The sequence below is a fragment of the Monodon monoceros genome, unplaced genomic scaffold (assembly GCF_005190385.1).
Source record: "Monodon monoceros isolate NGI ecotype Baffin Bay Population unplaced genomic scaffold, NGI_Narwhal_1 Super_Scaffold_8, whole genome shotgun sequence".
In the NCBI taxonomy this organism is placed as follows: domain Eukaryota; kingdom Metazoa; phylum Chordata; class Mammalia; order Artiodactyla; family Monodontidae; genus Monodon; species Monodon monoceros.
In genome coordinates this window covers 56470990-56497444 of record NW_021703785.1, presented here as the reverse complement: position 1 = coordinate 56497444, position 26455 = coordinate 56470990, and the positions used below count along the sequence as shown (strand labels likewise).

General features: G+C 35.7%; 1 protein-coding gene across 3 annotated transcripts in view; it reads right to left on the bottom strand.

Moving 5' to 3' along the window:
• The window catches only part of RB1 (RB transcriptional corepressor 1), a 135901-nt gene that overhangs the window by 58359 nt on the left and 51087 nt on the right, over positions 1 to 26455 (bottom strand). For all 3 annotated transcript variants that reach the window (XM_029210037.1, XM_029210036.1, XM_029210035.1), the window contains exons 10-17: positions 24611 to 24720; positions 23580 to 23657; positions 19241 to 19328; positions 13234 to 13350; positions 11910 to 11966; positions 11795 to 11826; positions 11639 to 11715; positions 10396 to 10592 (exon numbers count right to left, since the gene is read on the bottom strand). In XM_029210037.1, coding sequence (XP_029065870.1) covers positions 10396 to 10592; positions 11639 to 11715; positions 11795 to 11826; positions 11910 to 11966; positions 13234 to 13350; positions 19241 to 19328; positions 23580 to 23657; positions 24611 to 24720 — 756 coding nt within the window. The remainder of the gene's footprint in view (positions 1 to 10395; positions 10593 to 11638; positions 11716 to 11794; positions 11827 to 11909; positions 11967 to 13233; positions 13351 to 19240; positions 19329 to 23579; positions 23658 to 24610; positions 24721 to 26455) is intronic.

The following is a 26455-nucleotide window of genomic DNA, read 5'->3' as shown; positions in this document are numbered from 1 at the left end:
AATCACACCAAAGCAAGTTACCTGGCATCTTAGAATGAACCTCAGCTTTTCCTACCTATAAAACAGGAACAGCAATGTTTACCTTCTGTGAAGATTAAATGAGATGTGGTGACGCCAAAGCCCAGGCTCCTTCTGCCACCGCACAGTGACACAAACACAGATAAAACATGAATAAAGAAACTAATCATGATAGTGCATATACCCAGCAGTAAACTAATACACACCGTGAGACAGCATAGAGGTTACGAGCACAGTCTCTGGAACCAGATAATCTGAGTTAAAATTCTAGCTCTGCTATCAACTTAGTTTTGTGGGTAAGGGAAACAGTCTCAATTTCTCTGTACCTCAGTTTTTTCATCTATGAAGTGGTGATCTCCTTCACAGAGTTGTGCAAAATAAATGAGTTAACACATTTCAGCACTTTTAATAGTGCCTGTATCAGCATACATGCAAAAATGTTACCTATTATGACTTCTACACTGAAATGTAATATGCATAAGTGAGGGTTATTTTGATGCAGCTCTGTATGATGATCAGGAAAGATTCCAAAGATGTAAGCTAGTGATGAACTTTTTACAAGCACTGCTTTCTAAAGCAAGTTTCTATGAGCTACTTAAGGGACATTTCTGAGTTTGAGATTTTTTTTTTAATATCCCTGAATTTCTTTAGTCCCTTGTGCCAATTCATGAACAAGGAGAATGTATAGTATGGACAATGGGGGAGGGGGAAGGGAGACATGAACAGACAAGTCTTGAATACTTCACTGTGTCCTCCACAGTGAACTCTAGCAATTTCTCATGTGTGTCAGAGTGTTCTAAAGAAAGAAGAAGACAAGTACATAGAGAAAAGAATAGACTGAGGGGTCAAGCACAGGGTTCAAGACAAGATGGCACTTGAGCAAAGGTTTAGATATGAAGAAAATTTTATGCTTAAAACCATAAACAGATCTGGATCAAGAACTCAGGCTCACGTAAACATTCAATACAGAAGACATGCAATAATTTATAACAGTTATCTATCTCAGTTTCTTTGGGTTTTCTGTTTTTGTTTTTTAACATATGAAGAACAACATAAAAAACCATTTAATGCCTCATTGATTCTTCAATGGCTTAATTATGAAGAAGAAAGAGAGTTATTTTATTAAATTGAGCTTAGAGTCTTAGCGCTTTATAAAGCAACCATCTATTCACATTTTAGTGGATAATTATTCGTATGAACTAAGGAAGTTACTATCCTTATTTTTGTACTTTTTCTGCATATCTATATTTTTAAATTTCTCTCTAGACCACTGGAGAACACAAGGTCACTATTAAAAATTTTATTTCTAAGATATTGCCTTCCTTTATTTTCCCTTCTTGGGCTTTACATTTTTTCATTCTTATAGAAGACTTTAGGCATACCTGGAATCTTTCATTAAAAACTCAGAAAAAACTCAGTTTTCACATTTCAGTCTATGAAAAGAGACCTGGTTTTCCATTTTACCTCATTCTCACCCTTCCCTTCAATCTCCTTGAGGGTTGATCCAAATATCTAATTTTATCAGCCCTAAACTATCATGGATTCTAAAAATACTTATATTATTATATTAAAATCTCTTTCTAAGAGTTACCTAAATGAAACATATAGACACAGCAGTAACTCCTTTTAAAATATATTTTGCTCTTTTTGTAAGGTCTTCTAATCTTTTCTTCCTGAGGAATCCAGTAGATCAACAGTGAGTGTGCACTACACAAAGGAGCTGGTCAACAAAGGGTACTACCTTCCCCCTTCCTATTACTGACTAGCTCTAGGGCAAAACACTCACCTTGTTACTCAAGATAAAAAATGTATTATATATATTTTCACTTAGAATTAAATTTTATACTGTCTCATATGCTTGACTACATGTTATAGTGGTAATAAAAAGTGTGAATGAATAAACAGAAAAAATGTGGTACAATGAGAGGGGCACTTTACTAGACCAATGTGGAATTTGGAATCAAACCAATCTGGGTTCAAATGCCAAGTGTGTGACCTTAGACAAATTGCTTAACCTTCCTGAGCCTGTTTCCACTTTTGTAAAATGAAAACAGTATTAGTGACATCACAGATTATTATGAGAATTAAATTAGACAAATACTTTTGGTGCACAGCACATTGCAACCGGTCAAGGAGTATTAGCTGCCTTCCATCCATTGCTAATTAGCTGTCAGGTGGGACACAAATATTCTGTGTTTCTCTTTCCTCATACAGGAACTTAGATTCATGGCTACACCTACCTTGCGGATTTAGTGTAAAGAACCAACAGAGTATTTCATTTTAAAGCCCAGTAATGTAAGGTCATCTAGAATCTGGCTCTTCTAAAGAGTGGCCCATGGGCTAGCAACGTCAGAACCATCTGGGGGCCTGTGAGAAATGCTGAATTGCAAGCCCCGCCATAGAACCACTTGATAAGAAAGTGTATTTTAATAAGATCTCCATGGATATTGAAGTCTGAAAACTACTACTTAGAAAATAACCCTCAGCCTGGAAGTAAGAAAAGGACTTTATCAATATCATTGTGCCAAAAATCCAAAAGGACAAAGGGCATTGACAATAGTGCATATTGATTTAATTAGCTTAGGAGAGCAAGTTAGAGGCAGCAGGCATCATGGTCTGGTAGAACTTGAAATAGTGAGAAATACAGAATAATTCACAAGGAAAGGGAGGGGAAAGGCAGAAAAAACTAAAACACTAGGTAAAGAGCACAATATTTTCCACAGGCAAATGAGCAGTCTAGCCCATGAATAATATATTAATGCTTATAATGATGTCCCTGGCTCAAAAAGAAAAAGTAAAATTACTTTAAACATGCTCTTTCAAAGACGAAAGCATGTATTCTATTTCAAGATTATTTCCCTCAAAAAAGTTGTGTGTCTACACACACACACACACACACACACATTTTACTTTCAACTAGCACATAAAATTATCTGGTACATTCATTTTTGTATAATATCTCATTTATCAAGAGAGTTAGCTCTCCACTTTTCACAAGGCTAAAAACTCTAACTTTTAAGACTAAACTACTAGTCTTAAATCAGTACTCATCTACCATTGCCAAAGCTGGGCCATAATTTTCCCCCAGTGTACCTCATGCTAGGCTTTCCTACCTGTGTCCACATTTCCACACCTGTTGTTAAGTCTTTTCCCATCCACATATGATTGATCACTTCCTCCTTTGACCCTCATGGTTTATCTTATTTCACAGTATATTACAGTGAGTTACTTTTCTACTAAGTTCCAAGCCTCTTAAAGGATAGGGGCTATTTTCCATGTCCTTAGATACCTCACAGGAGAAAGTATAATTCCTTTAAAATATCTGATGTACAAATATCAGGTATGGCCCAAAGAGAATTGAGAAAAACTGAGCTAAAGGAGAATACGGAAATGAGACCTCTGTGTTACCGTTTTTTGAAAAATGTTTCTTCAAAATGTTATAAATTGTGAAGCAATCTAAAAGAATATGGATCCACCTTCAGTAGTGGCAAATAATTCTCAACACTTAAACAGTTTTGTAGACTTATAAAATATTTGAGCTAGAAATATTCAAATCTTTTGGTCTGTCTCAATTTACAAAGCAAGAAACTAAGACAAAGACATTAACTTGTACATGAAAGAGCTAGGCCCTAATGCCAGGTCTTCTGATTCCACGTCCCACACTAGGCCATACTCACTCTCACTAGATAAATGTGGTTTGCTCAAGAGATGAAAGAACTCTCTGCACACAGTAAGTGTCTGAGGAATAGTGGAAGGCTAGCAAGGTAAGGCAGGGCCAGATTATCACAACCAGAGTAAAGAGGCTACATTTTTCTACATGGGAATGCAGAGCTACTGTAGGTTCCTGAACAGGAGTATGGCATGAATAAACATTTAGGAATATTAACTTAGCACCAAAGTATAAAATAGAGGGTAGTGCCTAAGCTGGGAGACCAAGCAGGAGTCTATAATAACATGTTAAATGTAAGGACGTGATGATCTGATCTAGGGAAATGTAAATGAAAACAGATCTTTAACATAATAATGAAATAAATATAAAGGACATGGTAAAGTTTTTTGGGTTTTGGTTTCTGTTTTTTTAATTACAAGACTATATCTAACTATAGAGAAAAAGAAGGAAAAAATGCTCAGTATTCAAGCCTGGATGACTTGAAAAGTAATATAAAAATGTAGATATTGGGAAGCAAAGTTGTATTTAGAACAAAATAAAATCACTTCAGTTTTGAAAGGTAAAGTCAAATCTCCTAAATCACTTGAGAAGCTACTAGTTAGTTATGGGAATTAAGGGCCAGAAATTAGGAACATGTTGGGTCAGAGTGAAAGGTTAAAGCCTTAGTGATATTTTCAGAAAGAATCAAGCTTTTTAAAAATAAATGTTTTCTCTTGCTGGCAAAGAGATAAAATATATGGTTTTTTAAAAAAATAACTCATGAGGAGCTTTTAAAAACCCAACATAAAACATTTTTCATTATAGTAGCATGGTTGCTATATAAATATAGTATATGGTATCATATCACTTCACCATCCTTACCCATATTTTTTAAAAGTGTTAAATATGGCTTAATCATTATCTTACATTTCATTCATCTTCCTGAGACATAGTTCTCAGTAAAATATAACTTTTGAAAAAAATAATGTCTAATGGTAAATACTATAACCATTGTGCAAAGTGCACCAGAGGTTAATGATCTACCATCCAAATATACAACAGATATCCTTTCTGGCTTTTTCAGAGCCACAGGCTTTTCTCCCTTTTGTGTTCATTTCCTGTCAAGTCTGACATTTCAAAGAATACCAAAGAAGCTTAAAAATTTGTTTACAAGTTTGTCATCAAATCAGGACTCTAAAAATACAAGCTATTCATTACAACTGTACTGACATGTAAAACTAGTCTTCATTTAAATTTTGGAAAAATAATAAAATGGAAACAGTTTTAATCTCCTCTTTTGTAAAAGTGCTCTGGCCAAACATTTGTGCAACTGAATGAAGAAAGCTGCTAATGTTTAGTGACTACAAGAAAAACAGTACGACAAAATCCAACTTAATGAGTCAGCTATATTTGACAACATTTAAAGGAGGCTCAGTTTTCTTGTGACTTATTAAAATTAAATACAACAGTTAATTACTAGTACTTCTATGCTCTCCATATAGTAAGTACCACTCCGAAACAATATTATTCAGAAGATATGATGCAGTTAATACAGGAAAATAGAAATGATACCCTAAATATTCTTTAAGTATACATATTTAAAAATACTTTATCAATCACTAAATACTATACATAACTCTTTCGGCTGTGATGAAGGAACAGAGACCAGATTTGTCTCAACTACAAAATCGAACAACATAAATGAAATAATAGTTTTCAGACAATGAACAACAAACAGTATAGGACAGTAATCTCTGAGAGAAAGAAAGCAAATGGTAAGCCCCACCTTTGCCTGGAGACAGTTCCCAGGCTACAACACAGGGAGGAGAAACTGAAATAGATCCCAGTGGTCTGTCCGGTTGGAGAAAACAGAGTTGAGAATTCAAGAAAGCTAAGGCAGCTAAAATTAGCAGGACAGAATAGCAGAGCAGAGAGTTACACAGAAAGGAGAGAGCTGCAAAGACAGAGCTCCAGGAGTCTGCAGAGGGTTACTCTCAAGTTTTCACCCTAGTACTGATCAGTGCAGGAAAACTACCCAAAGCCAGAAAAAGAACCATTCCAGGAGCTGACATAGGGCCAAGAAGAGTTTTGATTTCCACCAGCCAGGGTGGAAAAACCTTGTAATATATGGGACATCAGGTAGAGTACTCAGAAGGGGACTGCCTCAACAGTGGGGAAAAATTAGCCATAGTTGTTAAAGACTGCCCTGGCTTTGTCTATAAACAACAACAAAAGTCTTTAAAAGATCAAACTGTTTCCAAGTAACTAAACTGAGTCCCAAAACACAGCTCGAGAATAGTGAAAGGAATATAAAAATATCCAGGACCCAGTAAGGTAAAATTCACAATGTCTGGCATCCAATAAGAAGTCATCAAGCAGGCAAAAACAAACAAACAAACAAACAAAAAAACCCAGAAAAACATGACCCTTAAAAGGAGAACTATCAGTTAACAGAAACAGTCCTAAAAAGACACAGATGTTAGAATTAGTAAATGGGAACTTTAAAACAATTATTATAACTATATTCCATATGTTTAAGAAAGTAAAGGAAAGCACAAATATGTTAAAGAGAGATATGGAAGATTTAGAAAAGGATCCAAGTCAAACTTCTAGAGATGAAAAATAGAATACCTAAGATTAAAACTATAGTAGATGGAATAGCAAATTAGACATTTTAGCAGAAAAAATTAATGAACTTGAAGACATAGCTAGAGAAAGTATTTCAAATGAAACAGAGACAAAAACATCTGGAACCAAAAAAAAAAAAAACAGAAGAACAGAGCATCATGATGTGAGCTGTGGGACAACTTCAAGTGACCTAATACATGTATGACTGGAATCCCTGAGGGAAGGGGTGGGAGTGGTCAACAAAAACATTTTAAGAAAATAATGGCCCCAAATGTCCAGATTTGATGAAACCTATAAGCTCACCTTTCGAAGCAGAACTCCAAACAAGAGAAACATGAAGAAAATTAAACCAAGGCACACCATAATCAAATTGCCTAAAACCAGGGATAAAGAGCTGCTGTGTAAGAAGCACAAGTACTCTAAAACCAAAATGCTATAAGATGCATAGTTTCTCACATGAGAAGCCCAGAAGGATGAGATGAGGAGGGAAAAAGAAAGAAAAGAAGGGAGAGGTGAGCACATACCAAGAAGCAGCAAGGTTCCAGACTTGCGAGTTAAGAAGCATCTTGGAAGTGGATCCCGCCTGAGAAACCAGCTGATACTACATGGTCAGGGATGAAGTGCCCAGTCAAGCTCTTCCCAAATCCCTGACCCACAGAATCATGAGCAAAATAAAATGATTGTTTTAAGCCACTAATGTGTCATCCAGCAATACATAACATTTCTAATGGCTCTTTTCTGTCAACATTTAATCCTTCCTTTCCCATCTTAAAAACTAATCTTCCCTCCACCTCACATACCTCCAGCTATACGTTTACTTCCCTTCTCAGACAAGACTGATGAAAGCTATCTATGATGACTGTCTCCACTTTATCTCTCTCTCACATCTCATCCAAATTCCACTGCAATCTACTCCTGCCCCCACCACTTCTTGGAACAGTCCTCGCTACCTTCACCAGTGGCTTCCTTATTGCTGAAACTAATGAACACTCTTCAGTTCTTACTGACTGCTCCTACAGTATCTGAAACAGCAAGCACTCACTCAGACCTTTCAGTACCCTCTCTTTGAGAGAGCGAGTATGACACCACTTCTGATACTCCTCCAGTCTCTGAGGAGGAACATCAGATGCCTCAATCTCTTTTATAGGCTTCTCTTTTCTGTCTATCCCTTAAATGTTGACGCTCCTCAGGATTCTATCTTTAATATTACCAGAGGCACAGGTCCCCTACAAAAGGTTTTTATTTGAGGAATTAGCATAATGAGATTTGTTCTGCATTTATGAAAAAATTTCTCAGGTGGCTGTGAGAGAAATAGTATTAAGGCAGCAAGAGATGTGGGGAGGTCAACAGGGAAAGTCCACAGTTGCCCACAAAAAAGACCATTTAGAGAATAAAGTACCTGGTCTACTTCAGTTTACAAAGATTTTACCAAAAACATCGGATACAGTTTGAATATACTGAAAGTAAAGTATCCAAATCTCACCTCATCTGCTGGCATTATAAACTGCTTAGCAGATTTAAGAGGTCTAAACATCCGGAAGTCATTCAATCTAACGCTTAGGTATGGTTCATTTTTTGTTTGTTTGTTTTTGTTTTTTTTGGCGGTACGAGGGCCTCTCACTGCTGCGGCCTCTCCCGTTGTGGAGCACAGGCTCCGGACGTGCAGGCTCAGCGGCCATGGCTCACGGGCCCAGCGGCTCCGTGGCATGCGGGATCTTCCCGGACCGGGGCACGAACCCGCGTCCCCTGCATCGGCAGGCGGACCCCCAACCACTGCACCACCAGGGAAGCCCTAGGTATGGTTCATTTTAAACCACCTCTAATCTTCCAAATTTCCAGAGAACAAGATTTCACTAGGTTTTTCAATAGATTGTTTAGCATTTTACATTCATATATTGCCTGTTAATCTCTCTGGGATCAAAAGAAACAGAAGTGTGCTTATTCCTTCTTATAGTTATTCTGTTCTTGATTTATTATTTCTCAAGATTGTGAAGTAAAGATACTGAACCCTTTCCCTATGCAACCATTAAAAATACAATGATGTTCTTTCTTTCATTAAATTATCAACAGGTAAAAGTAAGTAATAATATCACTTGATGTTTCCCTAGGTAAACAACACTGAATATGTTCTTATAGATCACTACAGTTTAATGAGAGACTCATTATAATACAGAATAAAAAAACCATGAAAGTTTGCTCTGATTCTTGATCTGGATTTTGATTATCATGGGTGTGTTCCATTGCTCTGATTCTTGATCTATTGTATATGTTGGTAATGCGGGTATATTTAATTTGTAAAAAATCCTTTGAACTACAACTTGTGATATATACTTTTCTGTATATATGTTATACTTCAATAAAGAAAAAAATCCTAAAGCCTGTGAAAGCTCAAATAGATCTACAGTATGTCTCTTCTCTAAAATGTCAATTATTCTCACAGGAAAAATTCACATATTGTGTTTGTGTAGGATGACTTATCTTCACAGTTACCCACTACCACTCCATTCTTTACAATTAAAACAGTAGTATGTGTTGATTTTTTAAAAATCCAAACATTAAAAATCATCTATAATTTCATCCCCTAGAAATACCACACTTAGAATTTAAATTCAGAGGCTTATTATGACTTCCACATCATCATATTATTAAAAAATTATACCCTTTTCCAGACTTTGTGCATGTCACTTTTTCTCCAAAAATTCTCAAAAATAAAGGAATATTGTTTTGAATCCTAGAACACCAGTAACTGAACTAAACAGGCTTGAGCACAAGCAGTTGTTAAACCATACATTTCTACTATTTCCTCCACAACTTTCAGAGCTCATGTCTTTTCTATATCCTCACAATGTCTATCTCAATGCAAGGCATACAGCAGATGTGTGCTGATGGAAATAAAAGTAGTTCTCTAAAAGAATGAGAATAGTCACTTTCAGATGATACGGTGATGTCTTGATTTCAATTTCTAGGAAGAGAGGGCACAACAGCCTCTGAAAAGTACTCTATCTGCTTGTTTCATTTATTGATCTATTTATTTATTTTTGCTACTTTCATTTAACCCCCGGATTCTGAGAGTTTTCTCCTAACCACTCCTTTTCTTCTACAGTGGAAGCTCCTGTATAAAGGAGTTACCCAATTCAATCTTAGCAATAGTGTCTTTCTATCAACTTCCCATACTTCTCTCCTTTTCTATCCACTCTGTCTATACAGCAATACAAGAAAAGCACTAAGAAACAAGTTACTCTTAGCCATTACATTTTTAAAATATCAAAAAAGTAAAACTTGGTTTACATGTACAGATTAGGATTCTAATATAACTAAAGTCTTAATTTTTCTATTGCCATTTCTATATACTGATAAAAATGAAAAGATATATGCTTAGCATATGCAACAATTTCAGAAGAAACCAACTCTATATTAATCTACAAACCTGATGCTTAACAAAGTATTACCCAACTATGAAGATTTAAAGAGCATAACAGAAGAACTCCATATAAATATTTTACTATTACTACATAGGAAATGTCACCTTTACTAAAATAAAGCCTTATCAATAGGTTATATGCTATAAATAGACTACCTAGAGAATATGCTTTGTGCCTTCATAATGCTATAAACAATAACTATAATTGTGTAGATTTTTGGATTACCTTTAACAATGGGACAAAAAAAATCAGATAAAATAAAAATCTGTATTTTTAAATCATATCAATAGCATAATCTCAATTTTTTCATCATTTTGTTGAAATTTTAAGAGCAGACATTTAAATTTTCATACATGACACCTCTATTTTAAATAAAGTTCCCAAATACTTTAAAGAATTCTGCTTTGTTTTGAAGTGCCAAGCTTTAAGAAAAGCTATTCATAAATAAATCCCTGTATCAGACAATCTGGGGAGCTCAAAGAAAACTCCATTCTAATATTCCACTTGCTTCTTGGGCTATACACTGAAACAACATTATTCATTAAATTTCATATTTGTAAAAAAAAAAAAAATTTCATATTTGTTCTTGAGGTAAATGTTAACAAATACCTCTCACTAGCAGATAACTGTTATCCATATGCATATGAGTATCTTTAACTATTTTAGCTAGTTACTTACTGAGAGCCATGCAAGGGATTCCATGATTCGATGTTCACATCGTTCTAAATGTTTAATCATTTCTCTGGTCAAGTTGGCTTCTGCTTTGATAAAACTTTCAATCACTTTGTAAAAATCAAAAGCTTTTAAATTAAGTACATTCAGAATCCAAGGGAAGGACAAATCTGTTCCAGTATCCAGATTCTGAGATGAACTTCCTAAAAATGAAAGAAAAACGTAACTTAGGTATGAAATGTTAAGCCTTGAATGACATATTTTTTGGTTTGAAGGTTTTATCAAACAAAAAATTAAAACACAGTAGAAAGGCTAAACAAAAACTTTTATTTAGAACATAATTTTTTATTCTGGGGTCCACAGACTCCTAGGAAATAGGCTTCCAAAGTTTGAGTGTATGTGCATATATATGTCTTTCCTGGATAGAAGCCTCACAGCTTATATCAAATTTTCAAAGGTTTAAACACCCTAAACTTGTATCCGGGACACGTTTAACATCTAACCAGCAATGCATTAGCATATCCATTTTAACTGTCTCATTAATCCTCGATTAAGAGAGGAAGTGATTCTTTACGATTTTGACAATTTGACTGGTTAGTAAATATGTTTTAATTATGCATTTCTTGGTTATAAATGAGGATTCACAGTTGTCCATATTTGTTTACTAATTTAAGTTCCTCTTTTATTATATATTTGTATCCTTAGATAAATTTTCTTCTGTTGTTTTTTTGCAAACAAAACTTTTTTTGGACATTTGCAACATTATTTGCAAAATAATACGTGTTTAAAATTATATTTAAAAAAAAAAACACTATTGGTGGCCTCTGTTCTCTTTATCTGGTGGATTCTAGCTCCAACCTTTCGTCTCATAACCACAGAATATATATGTAGCTTCCATATCAGTGGAATCTGCTCAGTAGTAGTCCTCAGGCATTTTACAGTCTCATAAGTCTTTGAAGGGGTTTCAATAGGTACATTTCCTGGATTCAGGATAGTCCAGAATAGGAGTCTAGTGAAACTATTCCCAAGATGACATGAAATAATTCAGGTTAATAAACCACTTTATGGTGACCACATTACGGTGACCAATTACATTCTTCAGTATATACTGATCTAAAATATGCATTTCTTCTCCTTAACTCTTTAACTTCTCCATTCCGCCCACCACAAAAACCTATACCACACATTAGGTAAGTTTTTTTTAACTTTAAATTGAACTAAAATGTTTATTTACTAAAATTTAACTTACTGCTATATGTAGCCATTACAACCTCAAGAGCGCATGCCAACAAAGACATATGAAAGATGTTGTCATTCAGGAGTTTGCTAAAGGAAAAAAAAGAATGATTTTGTAACATTTACTTTTAAAAAAAGAAGAAATTGTTTTACTAAAACAAAAATTTACCTAAAATTTTGAATGGATAATCGTTCTTCTTCCTAAAACAGGTCAAAAAAAAATTAACTGAAGGCTTCTTTGTGTCAGCATTAATTTTTTTTCTATTATATTCTTTTAAACTTACTGATTTAAGCATGGATTCCATTACTCGGTAATACAATCGGACTCCAAGTTTGTATCGCTACAAAGAAAGAAAAAAAATTAGATCCCACTATTTTAGAAAAACATAACAATTACTAATTTTTAAAAAGTTTTCTCTTGAGACACATTCCTGACCCTTCTTAGGAATATGGCTACCAAGAGATCACAAAAGCTTGCTTGTCTAAAACTCAAGATTTAAGTATAAAATGATGGTTTTAACATTCCTGATAAATTTTCAAGAGGAGGGGTCCAGTAGTTGGTTTCCTATCATTCCACTTCAGTCTACATCATTCAACAGATATATGTGTACTAAGAATATATTACATACCTGGTACTATTTTAACCATTTTACATACTAATGTAATACTTCTTGTGACCTAGAACACGTATTTTCAAGATAGCTCTCCAGGATTAAGATAATAGTCTCTTTCCATAAAACTGGTCAAAGGCAAAAATCAGACCTACCTGATCTTATAAGCAAAAAGTTATCAAACAACTAGTTTTCATTAGTCCAAAGAACAGTCAAATTTTAGATAAACACACACACACACACACAAACACACACCAAAATCCTTCATTCCAAATTATGAGTACAAATTTCATATATAACCAAAAAGAACTTTTAAATATAATGGTTTAAAACACAGATGGAATCAAAATATAACCTCACTACACCGAAATAAATGTGTATAGTAGATTACAGTTTTCAAATATATTTTATATATTACCCATTAATGCCACAGAGAAAAGCAGAGCAAATATAGAAACCTGAATCTCAGAGAAGTTAGATGACAGCTCATATATGATAGAACCAGACATAAACCCAGGGCTCTGATCCAGAGCCCACTGGCTTACCATTTATTAGTTTTAGATTTTCTGAAATAATAATAGCAATAGTAAAAACAACATCATTTAATAATATCACTGATAAATGGCATGTATAATATGATTCCATTTGTATAAGTATATGCATACATGAATATTCATATATGTAAAAGTTAAAGAATATACACCAAAAACTTAATGTTAGCAAGATTTTGATTTTTTTCTTACTGTATTTTTTAAATTTTCTACAATCCTTCTAAAATTTTCTGCACGTTTACTTTTGGTTTCTGTAATGGAGTGAGGGGAGCTGTCCCATAAAGCTTTCCATAAACAGCAGCATACACAAGCAGCTGGGATATGGTATCTGCCAATATTTTATACTATTGGACAGATACTATTACAGCATTTATACAACTGGGACAGATGTTGCATTTGAAATTATTTACTATATAGTGGCACTAATCAAAATGAACTCAAGTTACCTGTGATCCAATTTCCATACATCCCTGTCCCACAGCTTTAGCAAATTTCTCTTTAAAGATGTACCCAATATCCTTCACTCTTTTCAGGATGCTTTCCTTTGGATTCACTGTGCAATTCTTTAAGAAGGAAAAACATGAATTAACATTGAGGATACTGTTTAATCAGAGAATTAGCATTTTCTGTTCTATACCACATGACTTATCACTCTCAATTGTTTATACTGTGGAAACACTTCCACAATAAACTAGGTAAATACAACTACTGAAAATATGAGGGACATAAAGGATTCCATTCTGGGATAATAGGGACCAAAAATACTAGAGTACAACTAAAAAACTCTATTATCTAAATTTTCTGCTGGCAAGTTAGGGAAGAACAGATTTGTTAGCCCTTTCCATTATCCATCAAAAACAGCCTCACAGATATTACAATTGATACCACAGGAATACAAATGATCATAAGAGACTACTATGAACAACTGAATGCCAACAAACTGGACAACCTTGAACAAATGGATAAATTCCTAGAAACATACAACCTTCTAAGGTTGAATCATAAGGAACAGAAAATCTGAAAAGACTAATTACTAGTAAGAAGAAAGAATAGGTAACCAAAAGCCTCCCAATAAATAGAAGTCCAGAACCAGATGGTTTCACTGGTGAATTCTATCAAACATTCAAAGAAGAATTACTACAAATCCTTCTCAAACTATTCCAAAAAAACAGAAGATGAGGAAACACTCCCAAACTCATTTTATGAGGCCAGCACTGTCCTGATACCAAAACAAGGACACCACAAGGAAAGTAAATTATAGGCCAATATCCCTCCTGAATACAAATGCAAAAATCCTTAACAAAATATCAGCAAACCCAATTCAAGAATACATTAATATTCTTGAAAGGATCTTATACCATGATCAAGTGGGATTTATCCCAGTGATGGTTCCATATCTGCAAATCAATCAATGATATGCCATATTAACAAAATAAAAGATTAAAATTATGTGATCGTCTCAACAGACGCAGAAAAAGCATTTGACAAAATTCAACATCAATTTATGATAAAAACTCTTAACAAAGTGAGTATGGAGGGAATGTACCTCAACATAATAAAGGCCATACACGACAAGCCCACAGCTAACATCATACTCAACAGTGAAAAGCTGAAAGCTTTTCCTCTAAGGTCAAGAACAACACAAGGATGCCCACTCTTGCCACTTTTATTCCATAGTATTGGAACTCTTAGAGCAGTTAGGCAAGAAAAAGAAATAAAAGGCATCCAAATTGGAAAGGAGGTAAAACTGTCATTATTTTCAGATGACATGATATTATATATAGAAAACCTTAAGGACTCCACAAAAAACCTGTTAGAACTAATAAAAAAAATCAGTAAAGTTGCAGGATACAAAATCAACATACAGAAATCAGTTGTATTTCTATACACTAATAACACACTATCAGAAAGAGAAATTAAGAAAACAATCACATGTACAGTTGTATCCAGAATAAATTTAACCAAGAAGGTGAAAGATCTGTACAATGAAAACTTAAGACCCTAATGAAAGAAACGTTAAAAGACACACATAAATGCAAAGCTACTGCATGCTCATGGAGTGGAAGAATTAATATTGTTAAAATGCCCATACTACCCAAAGCAATATACAAATTCAATAAACTTCTTGTCAAAATTCCAAGGTATTTACACAGAAATAGAACAAACAATTCAAAACTGTGTGCAGAACCACAAAAGACCCCAAATAGCCAAAGCAATCCTGAGAAAGAAGAACAAAGCTGGAGGCATAAAACTATATTATAAAGCTACAGTAATCAAAACAGTTTGTTATTGATATAAAAACAGAGATCAGGGCTTCCCTGGTGGCACAGTGGTTGAGAGTCCGCCTGCTGATGCAGGGGACGCGGGTTTGTGCCCCAGTCCAGGAGGATCCCACGTGCCGCGGAGCAGCTGGGCCCGTGAGCCATGGCAGCTGAGCCTGCGCATCCAGAGCCTGTGCTCCACAACGGGAGAGGCCACAACAGTGAGAGGCCCGTGTACCGCAAAACGAAAACAAAAACAAAAACAAAAAAACAGAGATCAATGGAACAGAATAGAGAGCCCAAAAATAAACCCATGCACATGATCAATTAATTCACCACAAAAGAGCCAAGAATACACAGTAAGAAAAGGACAGTCTCTTCAATAAATGTGTTGGTAAAACTGGAAAGCCAGTTTCAAAAAAATGAAATTATACCACTGTCTTACACCACACACAAAAATTAACTCAAAATGGGTTAAAGACTTGAACATAAGACCTGAAACCATGAAACTCTTAGAAGAAAACATGGGTGGTAAGCTCCTTGTCATTAGTCTTGGAGATGGTATTTTGGAATTGACTCTGGAAGAAAAGGCAGCAAAAGCAAAATAAACAAGTGGGACTATTTCAAACCAAAATGTTTCTGCACAGTGAAGGAAACTATCAACAAAAAGAAAAGGCCACCTACTGGATGGGAGAAGATATTTGCAAACGATATATCTGATAAAGGGTTAATATCCAAACATACAAAGAACGCATACAACTCAACACCAAAAAAACAAACTAGCTGATTAAAAAAATGGGCACAAGAAATGAATACACATCTTTCCAAAGAAGACATACAGATGGCTAGCAGTCACATGAGATGCTCAACATCACTAATCATCAGAGAAATGCAAATCAAAACCATTATGAGATATCACCTCACGTCTGTCTAATGGCTATTATCAAAAAGAGAACAAATAACAAGTGTTGGCGAGGGTATGGAGAAAAGGGAACCCTCATGTGCTGTTGGTGGGAATGTAAATTGGTGCAGCCACTGTGGAAAACAGTTTGGAGGCTCATCAAAAAATTAAAACCAGAACTACCATACAATCCAGCAATTCCACTTTTGGGTATTTATCTGAAGAAAATGAAAACACTTAATTTGAAAAGATATGCACCCCTATGTTCATTGTAGCATTATTTACAATAGCCAAGAATAGAAACAACCTAGGTGCCCATTGATAGATGAATAGATAAAGATGTGGTATATATATACAATGGAATATTACTTGGCCATAAAGAAAAAACAAATTTTGCCATTTGTGACAACAACAAGAATGGACCTAGAGAGTATTATGCTAAGTGAAGTAGATCAGACAAAGAAAGCAAATACTGTATGATTTCACTTATATATGAAATCTAAAAAAAAAAAAACAAATGAACAAACACAACAAAATAGAAACAGAGTCATAGAGACAAAGAACAAACAGGTGGTTGCCAGAAGCGAGGGATGTGGGGAAAGAGAGAAACAGATGAGGGAGATTAAGGGGTACCAACTTCTAATTACAAAATAAATGAGTCACAGGTATGAAATGTACAGTGTAGGGAATACAGTCAATAATTATATAATATCTCTGTACAGAGACAAATGGTAACTAGACTTACCGTGGTGATCATTTTGAGATGTACAGAGATATCGAATCACTATACTGTGCACCAGAAACTAACCCAGTGTTGTAGGTCAATTATACTTCAAAAAGAAACAAACAAACTCATAGAAAAAAGATCAAATTTGTAGTTACTAGAGGCGGGGGGTGGGTAGGGGAAGGGGGAACTGAATGAAGGCAGTCAAAAGGTACAAACTTCCATTTATAAGGTAAATAAGTACTAGGGATGTAATGTACAACATGATTAATATAATTAACACTGCTGTATGTTATACATGAAAGTTGTTGGGAGTAAATCCTGAGGGTTCTCTTCACAAGGAAAAAAATTTTTTTTCTATTTCTGTTACTGTGTATCCAAATGAGATAATGGATGTTCACTCAACTTATTGTGATGATAATTTCATGATGTATGTAGGTCAACCCATTATGCTGTATACCTTAAACTTATAGAGCTATACATCAAGCATATCTCAATACAACTGGAAGAAAAAAATGTCTATAGCTTCTAAGATTTTACTTACACACAGAAGAAAAGATGGCATTAATTTTTAAAATGAAGACACCTGAACTAATAAAGAAGCAAATTCAAAGAAAAACTTAATGGTCTTCAAGATATGCCCACTCTGAGATAGGCCATTTGTAGTGTACATAAAACTTTGCAGTTAAACTGTTGCGCTTCATTTAATGTTAAGCTTTAAACTGAGCTCTGGAAAATGTCTTTGAGGCAGAATTTTCTACCCAACTGAAGTAGTTTAAAATAAAAAAGACTTCCTACATACTCCAAATGTTGGAGGAAATATTAAAAACAATATTTAAGAAGAGAGAGATTATCATTCTTTTTACTTCTACCATCATCCCTTCTAAAAGTTCTAAGTAACTGGGTAGCTATGTTTGGGAAATACTCTTGTGCTACAGATAAGCCACAAATAAAAGCAACTTTATGCAAATTGGACAAACAAAATCAGTTTTGAGCCAACACAATTATGAATATGATGACAGAAAATACTCTGTTAATTCTTGGGGGGTGGAAATATAAACAAGACAACAAAGAATATGACAAAACCACAGGCAGCTTATGATATTAAATGGAATGTTAACCACACAAAGCACTTACTGGATAAGCCAAATTTTAGTAAGTCTCCTAGCCTCATCCAACTGCCACAGATAAGCATTTCAGTGGCTCCCAAGCCTCACTTGATTTTAAAGGAGTAAAGGAGCAAACAAGGAATATAGACACTAGTTTTCATTCTCTCTCTTCCTCTCTCCCTTTTTTGAGAGGAGGAAGGCTAGCAGGGGTCCTTCAGATATCAAACTCAGGGTCCATCAGGAGTTGCAAACTGCAATGCACACAGGGCCACTCAAGAAATGTACATGAAAGTGGGCTAAATAAAAAAGACCGTAGAGATATGGCAAATGTTAAATCCTGTCTAATGTCACATTCAAAGAAAATATCTTAAAAGAGCCAGAGAGAAAAGATAAACTATAAGGGAACAACAGATGGACTGACAGAAAACATCTTAGTAGCAACGAGAGCCAGGAAATAGTGAAGTAATATCTTCAAACTACTAAGAGAAAGTAAAGGTCAGCCTAGAATTGAAGATCCAGGTATGCTACCTTACAAAAAGTAAGAGTGAAGATATTTTTTTAAAAATTTATGTATGTATGTATGTAATTTATTTGGCTGTGCCAGGTCTTAGTTGTGGCATGTGAGATCTTAGTTTCCTGATCAGGGATCGAACCCGGGCCCCCGCACTGGGAGAGCAGAGTCTTTACCACTGGACCACCAAGGAAGTCCAAGAGTAAAGATATTTTAAGACAAAAAACAAAACAAAAAGCTTGTAAGTTCATCCCAAACTAACCCCCACTAAAGGAATGATTAAAAGATGTATCTGAAGAAAGAAGAAAATAATTATGAAAGTGAGGTCTAAGTTGTAAAAAAGAATGGTGAGCAACACAAAAAGTAAATATGAGAAAATCTAAAAATAACACTGTCTAAATAAAACAACACTACTAATAATATCTAATTTGGAGAGTTAAAAAAAGCAAGAGGGCTTCCCTGGTGGCGCAGTGGTTAAGAATCCGCCTGCCAAGGCACGGGACACGGGTTCAAGCCCTGGTCTGGGAAGATCCCACATGCTGCGGAGCAACTAAGCCCGTGTGCCACAACTACTGAGCCTGCACTCTAGAGCCCACGAGCCACGACTACTGAGCCCGTGTGCCACAACTACTGAAGCCCGCACGCCTAGAGCCCGTGCTCTGCAACAAGAGAAGCCACCTCAATGAGAAGCCCACGCACCGCAACGAAGAGTAGCCCCCGCTCGCCGCAACCAGAGGAAAGCCCGCGTGCAGCAACAAAGACCCAACACAGCCAAAAATAAAAATTTTTAAAAAAAAAATTGAAAAAAAAAAGCAAGAAATGAGATAATAGACAACTACATGTTGGTTGGGAAATGGGTGTTTAAAAAAACACTCAGTATTTTAACTTTTAATTTCAAATTTATTTGCCAAAATATCATAATAAATAATGTTTCATATATGGCTTACATTAAAATAGGAAATCAGATTTTCTGACGGTTGATCACTTGCTGAATTTAAGATCATCATTAATTGCTGGATAGTATTCATGACAGTCCTAGAAAAAAATAGGAAGAATTGTTAAGCAATGAAGGAATAAAAAGAAAAAATGATAAGTATCTATTTCATAAGTTACACATATCTTCAATCTCATTGTCTCCTGTTTATCTTTAAGAAGTTCTCTGAAATAAGACTTTATAAAAGCCTTAGTGTACTGCTGTTTATGAGGAATTACATTTTACTTAAATCTTTAAGAAAGCATATGTCGATCATCAGTAAGTTTATAATTAAAGAACTGATATGCTTATTTACTAACAGAACTAAATATCAACAAAACAATTGATGAAAAAGTAATGACATTATTTTAAGGATAAAACATAAACTGGCATCAAAATGGTAATATTTTAAGAAAACATTATTACAATTAAATATTAAAATTTTTCAAATAAAGACAGTAAGATATTTAGTAACTCAAGTAGATAACCAAGTGACTGTCCTTTACAGAGACCTTCAAGATGAAAGCATACATAATTTTAGAAGTCATCATCACTAAAACATAAATGTAGGTCAATCTCTTTAAGATCTCTTTAATTATATAAGTGTGTGTGTGTGTGTGTGTGTGTGTGTGTGTGCGCGCGCGCACGTGTCTGTGTATGGTACATGGTAAATATTAATGTTCCAATTTTGGAGTAGCAGTTCATTGCTACTCTGTAGGCACTGTTTAATGATGCAAAAAACTGTAGAATGTTTATAGCCAAAAGGGTCTTTAAATATTATTTAATAAAACATGTTCAGGGGCTTCCCTGGTGGCGCAATGGTTGAGAGTCCGCCTGCCGATGCAGGGGACACGGGTTCGTGCCCCAGTCTGGGAGGATCCCACATGCCGCGGAGCGGCTGGGCCCGTGAGCCATGGCGGCTCAGCCTGTGCGTCCGGGGCCTGTGCTCCACAACGGGAGAGGCCACGACAGTGAAAGGCCCATGTACAGCAAAAAAACAAACAAACAAACAAAAACATGTTCAGTGTTCTCAGTCAAGCCTCTCTAAACTGATATCTACTCTTCCTCAACTTTTAAATATATTGCTTCTATGACGTGTACATGTACTAATCTACTTAAGCCACAATGACTAAAGCCATAAGTGACCAACTGCTAAAACCAAAAGAGATTTTTTATTTGTTCTGATACTTGATTTTCTTGAGGTATTTGACACTCTTAAACACTTGCTCTCTTCTGAAACTCCCGTCCTCCCTTGGCTTCTTTGGCTTCATTCTCTGGCCTCCCCAATCACACCTCTCATTCTCTTTAATCTAACTTCTATGTCGTCCTTAAATGCTAGCATTCTTTAGGGTTCAGCCTTTAGCCAACCGTTATTGCTATTATGCACCCTCACTTCAGGCAACCTCATTATGGTTTTTTTTTTTAATTTTATTTATTTTTTTATACTGCAGGTTCTTATTAGTCATCCATTTTATACACATCAGTGTATACATGTCAATCCCAAACTCCCAATTCATCACACCACCCCACCGACCCTGTTTTTCTGAATTAACTCTCCCTGATGATTCCCAAATCCATAAGATCCTTATATCCTACTACTTACTACATTATCTTCTTCATATCCCATAAATGCCTTAAGAATAATATTCTACATATGAATTCATCAACTATTTATCAAACCTGTTCTTGCTCTTTCACTCCAACTGCCTATCTCTTGGTTCAGATCTTCAGCATCTCTCAACTGGATTACTGCAATAGAGCATTTTGAGATTTTGACTATGTCTATGGCAGCAGGGTCTAGGCATATATACTTTGAAAAAAAAAAAAAACTCCTCAGGTTGTCCTAATTTGCCTAACCACTGTGACAGACTGACAGGTCTCTCTATTTCTCACCACGCCCTTCTCAGTCCATCTCTTCACAAACTACTACCATGTAAACTTTCACAAATCAAGTCTGATTTTTTTTTTTTTTTTTTTTTTTTTGCGGTACGTGGGCCTCTCACTGTTGTGGCCTCTCCCGTTGCGGAGCACAGGCTCCAGACACGCAGGCTCAGCGGCCATGGCTCACGGGCCCAGCCGCTCCGCGGCATGTGGGACCTTCCCGGACCGGGGCACGAACCCGTGTCCCCTGCATCGGCAGGTGGACTCTCAACCACTGCGCCACCAGGGAAGCCCTCAAGTCTGATTTTATCCTAGCCCTGCTTAACACCCAGGTATACCAACAGGCCATATCCTGCACAAGCTAAAGTCCAAACTTCTGAGTATGGAATATAAGGCCTTTCATGATCTAATACCCACCCTCCTCTCCTGCCATTTCATCTTCCCATTTAGTCCATCAATACAGAGCTGCTTATAGTTCCCCAGATGCATCATGTTGTTTCATACTTCCATGCCTTTGCACATGCTGTCAGTCTCCTGTGACACAAACTTACATGTTTCAAAATTCAGTTCAAATATCACTTCATAAAGTCCCTTCTGTGCCATCTCATTAACTTGTCCTATGTCTCTTACCATATTTAAACAAAAATGTATTTTTATGTGTCTATGTAGTCATTTGAAAAAATTACTGATTGTTTTACTATGTACCAAGTATTCTCCTAGGTCCTAATGATTAAATGGTGAACAAGAAAGTCATGGTCCATGTGGTATGGACTTAAAGGCTATTGTGGGTATTGACAAAAACAAGCAAACACACAGATGAATTTATAATTACAAATTGTGATACATACTTTGAAGGAATAGAACAGGATGCTGTGAGAAAGAATAATAAAGGAAAATACTTCAGAGAGAAATAAGTCCTCAAAAAAGTAGTATTTGTGCTGAACCTAAAAGAAGGGTAGTAGTTGGCAATTCATAGAAAAGAAGGAAGAGTTTCAAGAAGAAACAAAAGTGGGGCTTCCCTGGTGGCGTAGTGGTTGAGAGTCCGCCTGCCGATGCAGGGGACACAGGTTCGTGCCCCGGTCCGGGAAGGTCCCACATGCCGCGGAGTGGCTGGGCCCGTGAGCCATGGCCGCTGAGCCTGCGCGTCCGGAGCCTGTGCTCCGCAACGGGAGAGGCCACAACAGTGAGAGGCCTGCGTACCACAAAAAAAAAAAAAAAAAACAAAAAAAAAACAGAAGAAACAAAAGCAAATATGAAGGTCACTGAGTACAAAAGAAGATTTTGGAGAGTTCAGAAAACTGGCTAGTACATAATGAGCAGGAAAACAAGATGAGGTTGGAGAGGTAACAGAAGCTAGATCATATAAGGTCTTGTAGGCACTGTTAAGGAATTTGCACTGTATTTCAATTGCAGTAAGAAGCAATCACAAACTTAACAGCAATCTAGCTCTCTGATTTCATGTCTTTTGGTCTTGGTGACTGATAATAGGTGTGTCTGAAATGCTGCTTCCTCACTGAGTACTTGTTCTTCATCATTTATTTAAGCATTCTTTTCTCCACACATTACCACATAAAGTTCTCAGTTGTTCTGTTCTCACTGAAGAGCAAGACGTATGAGAAAAAATGTGAAAAGAAACAGATGGATGGATGGCACACCACTAAGGTAAAACATTTCTACCATATAATCACAGTCATTTCAACCAAAGCTACATCCAATTAAGTAGTTTAAAAATACTCCAAAGAGTGAATTTCATGGCAGTGCAGTGGTTAGGACTTGGCTTTCACTGCCGGGGCCTGGGCTCCATCCTGGTGGAGGAACTAAGATCCTGCAAGCCACATGTTGCGGCCAAAAAAAAAGCATGATCTGATTTACATTTCTAGAATATTATTCTGGGGGCTCTCTGGAGAATATATTTGGTGATAGGGAGAGAGGAATAGTCATGAGAGTAGAAACAGCAAGATCAGTTAGTAGGCTACTGCAAAAATTTCAAGAGAAGGAGAGAGATATCTTGGACAAGGGTGGGAAGAGTAGCAATGGGGAACAGTAGATGAACTCAAATACTTAGGAGGTAGACTCAACAAGACTTGAAAACAGATTAGATGTGGGAAGCAAGTGAGGAAAAGGACACTAAAAAATGGCTCCAATCTTTCTACGTTACATACAGAGCAAATGGTGATACTTTTTTTTCTCTTCTTTATATACTGAAATGGAACACATTCTCATTCTGGGTTATATACCTTAAGGACAGACAGAACTATGCCTAATAATCATATCCTCAGCAACTAGTAACATGTCTGGCATACAAAGAGCACTCAATATATATTTGCTGCATGTATATACAAATATATAATGAAACAAATGAATAAACCCGAAGCACTATAAAGTACTGAATAAATAATTATAATGAAAATCAAAAGTAAGAAAATTCATACCGAACTGGAGTCTGTGGAAGAGTCACATTTACTTCTTCATCGGAGTTACTTTTTCGTGGTGTCCTCTGCACTTCAAAGCTAAATAATGATAAGCAGAGTTATTCAGACTGAAGACTTACAATTTGTGATTTATGAGTCAAAAAAGCAGTAAAGTACCTTCTGTTGACTCATAACATCATACAAAATGGTTAAGTACATAACAGAAGTGATAGGAAATAGATGATCCAGAAGCTGCTTAAAGAAATAAAATTTTATTTTTTTATCATAATTTTTAAGTTGGGTTTCTTTCCACTAGGTTTACAACAAACGGTGTACCAATCACTAAGAATTTTTTTGAAAGTGAAAGTTGGATGTTTGTTTTCTCTAGAATGTTAGATGTTGATGATATTACTAGCAAGGTTGTTCAGTACCAAAAAATATCAAAACTCAAGTTTTTCAAACATTACGCCTTCCAAAAACTTTACTTTGACTTAAATAAAATCTGAAACATTTTATTTGTGTTTAACTTCCAAATTGTATACATATACATATTTTTTTAGTTAATATTAAAAGATTTCATGCTGAAGACTTAAAATTAGCCACACTTACAATTATTCAAAAATTTTTTACGGGCGTATCTCACTTTATTGCACTTTGCTTTACTGTGCTTCACAGATACTGTGTTTTATTACATATTGAAGGTTTGTAAACTCTGCATTGTCATATGATGGTTATCATTTTTTAGAAATAAGGTATTTCTAAATTAAGGTATGTACACTGTTTTTTGGATATAATGCTATTGCACACTTAACAGACTATAGTACATTGTAAACATAACTTTTACATGCACTCGGAAACCAAAAAGTTTGCGTGATTTGCTTTATTGCAATGGCCTGGAACAGAACACGCAATATCTCACAGGTGCCTGTAGTTACCGTCAACCATTCCTACTTAAGGCTTCTATGCGACAATTGAAAAGAATACAATTTTATACTAACTTTTTAAAAAATGAACCAGCATATCAACAAATAAAAATATATCATGTATAATACCTGTCTGTAGGATCAGCCTGAAGAGTTTTATCATGATCCAGAAATAATCTTGCATCTATATCTTTGTTTTTAAGGTAAATTTCTTCATATTGTTTAGAGAGACTTTCCACCTCAAAGGCAAAAAATATTGATGATTATCCTTCTCATGTCATTACTTCTCAGTACACAGAAATACAGATTTAATTAAAGAATCTTCGTAAAAATATACACTTAATTTTACACTGTACAGACTTCACATGGAATATAAATAAGGCATATCTAAAAGTGAAGTAAAGAAAATTACAAATTTTTTTCAACTCAATTTTAAACCTATTTTATGCACATATCTCACATTTTATCTAGACAAGGATCACCAATGCTACAGAACAATACTGAGATGGAACTGTAAGATGAAAAGACATTATTATAACCGCTTAATTGCTGAGATCCTCCATCCTATACATCACTCACTTTTAATCTTCTACTACACTTATCAATATAAAATAATTTTTCAAACACTGTAACATACCTTTATTATGTATTCTGCCTATCTTTTCTAAATCCTTTGGTTCACTCTGACTCCCTTCAGTTACGTATCTTGGGCAAGAGTATACGCTCAATTAGCCCAATTAACATACTTGCACAATTTACTTCCAATCTCAGACACTTTTCCAAATGCTACAAACTATAATTCTTTTTATCAGTTCTGATTCTTAATTTTCTAATCATAATATAAAAACAAATGCCCAGTAGAAAACCATTTAGCAGCCTTCTCCTGTGACTTTTTTGTGTGTGTGTGTGTGTGTGGTACGCAGGCCTCTCACTGTTGTGGCCTTTCCGGTCGCGGAGCACAGGCTCCAGACGCGCAGGCTCAGCGGCCATGGCTCACGGACCCAGCTGCTCCGCAGCATGTGGGATCCTCCCAGACCGGGGCACGAACCTGCGTCCCCTGCATCGGCAGGCGGACTCTCAACCACTGCGCCACCAAGGAAGCCCTCCTGTGTCTTTTAAAGCCAGAGTGTTTCCAACCTGAGAGAGTTAAAATTGCATTCTACAAGGAGTGGTAGGAAAAAATCCAGTTAAATGTAAACTTTTTGTTTGTTTGCATAAATTTTTCAGGCCGATCAGCCATTCGTGTTTGATTAGGCTTAATCGTCATTCCTGCCCTATGTCAGTTGGGTATTAATTATCAATCATTTATTGACTGGCAGCTATTAGTGCTGTATAATGTAAAGTTTATCTTGAATTTTCTAATAATAACCCTGTAATCCTTTCAGAGGGAAAAAAAATTATGAATGTCCAAGATTCTTTAGAGTTGTAAACAGCATATTTTTTGGTATATAAGTTGGTAACAGAACTCAGAAATACAACTTTTGGCCCCTTCTTGTTTCTTTAGTACCATGTCTTACCACTCACTCTACAGAACAGACCATACTATCACATATCACTGTGCCTTTAAATCTATAATTTCCAACCCCTGGAAATGCCACTTCTCATAAATCTTACTCAGCTCAGAAGTCACATCACCTCCAAAGAATTTTCTGCAAAACCTATCTGGCCCACTTTGGATTAGGGAGCCCTCCTCTGAGGTATCACAACACCCTGTGTACACATCTATTAGACTTTTGTAGACTCCTGTTAATGTTCTACTTCTATGTCCGTCTCTTCCACTAGCGCCTTAATGACAATGACTGTGAGTTAAATGTCTGCATTGATGATATCTAGCACAATGCCCAGCATATATTAAGCACTCACTAAATAACTGCTGAATAAGTTAGTTAATTCAAGGAGGACTAGCTACCAACTCAGGCCATAAAATCAGCAATCTAGCTCTCTGATTTCATGTCTTTTGGTCTTGGTGACTGA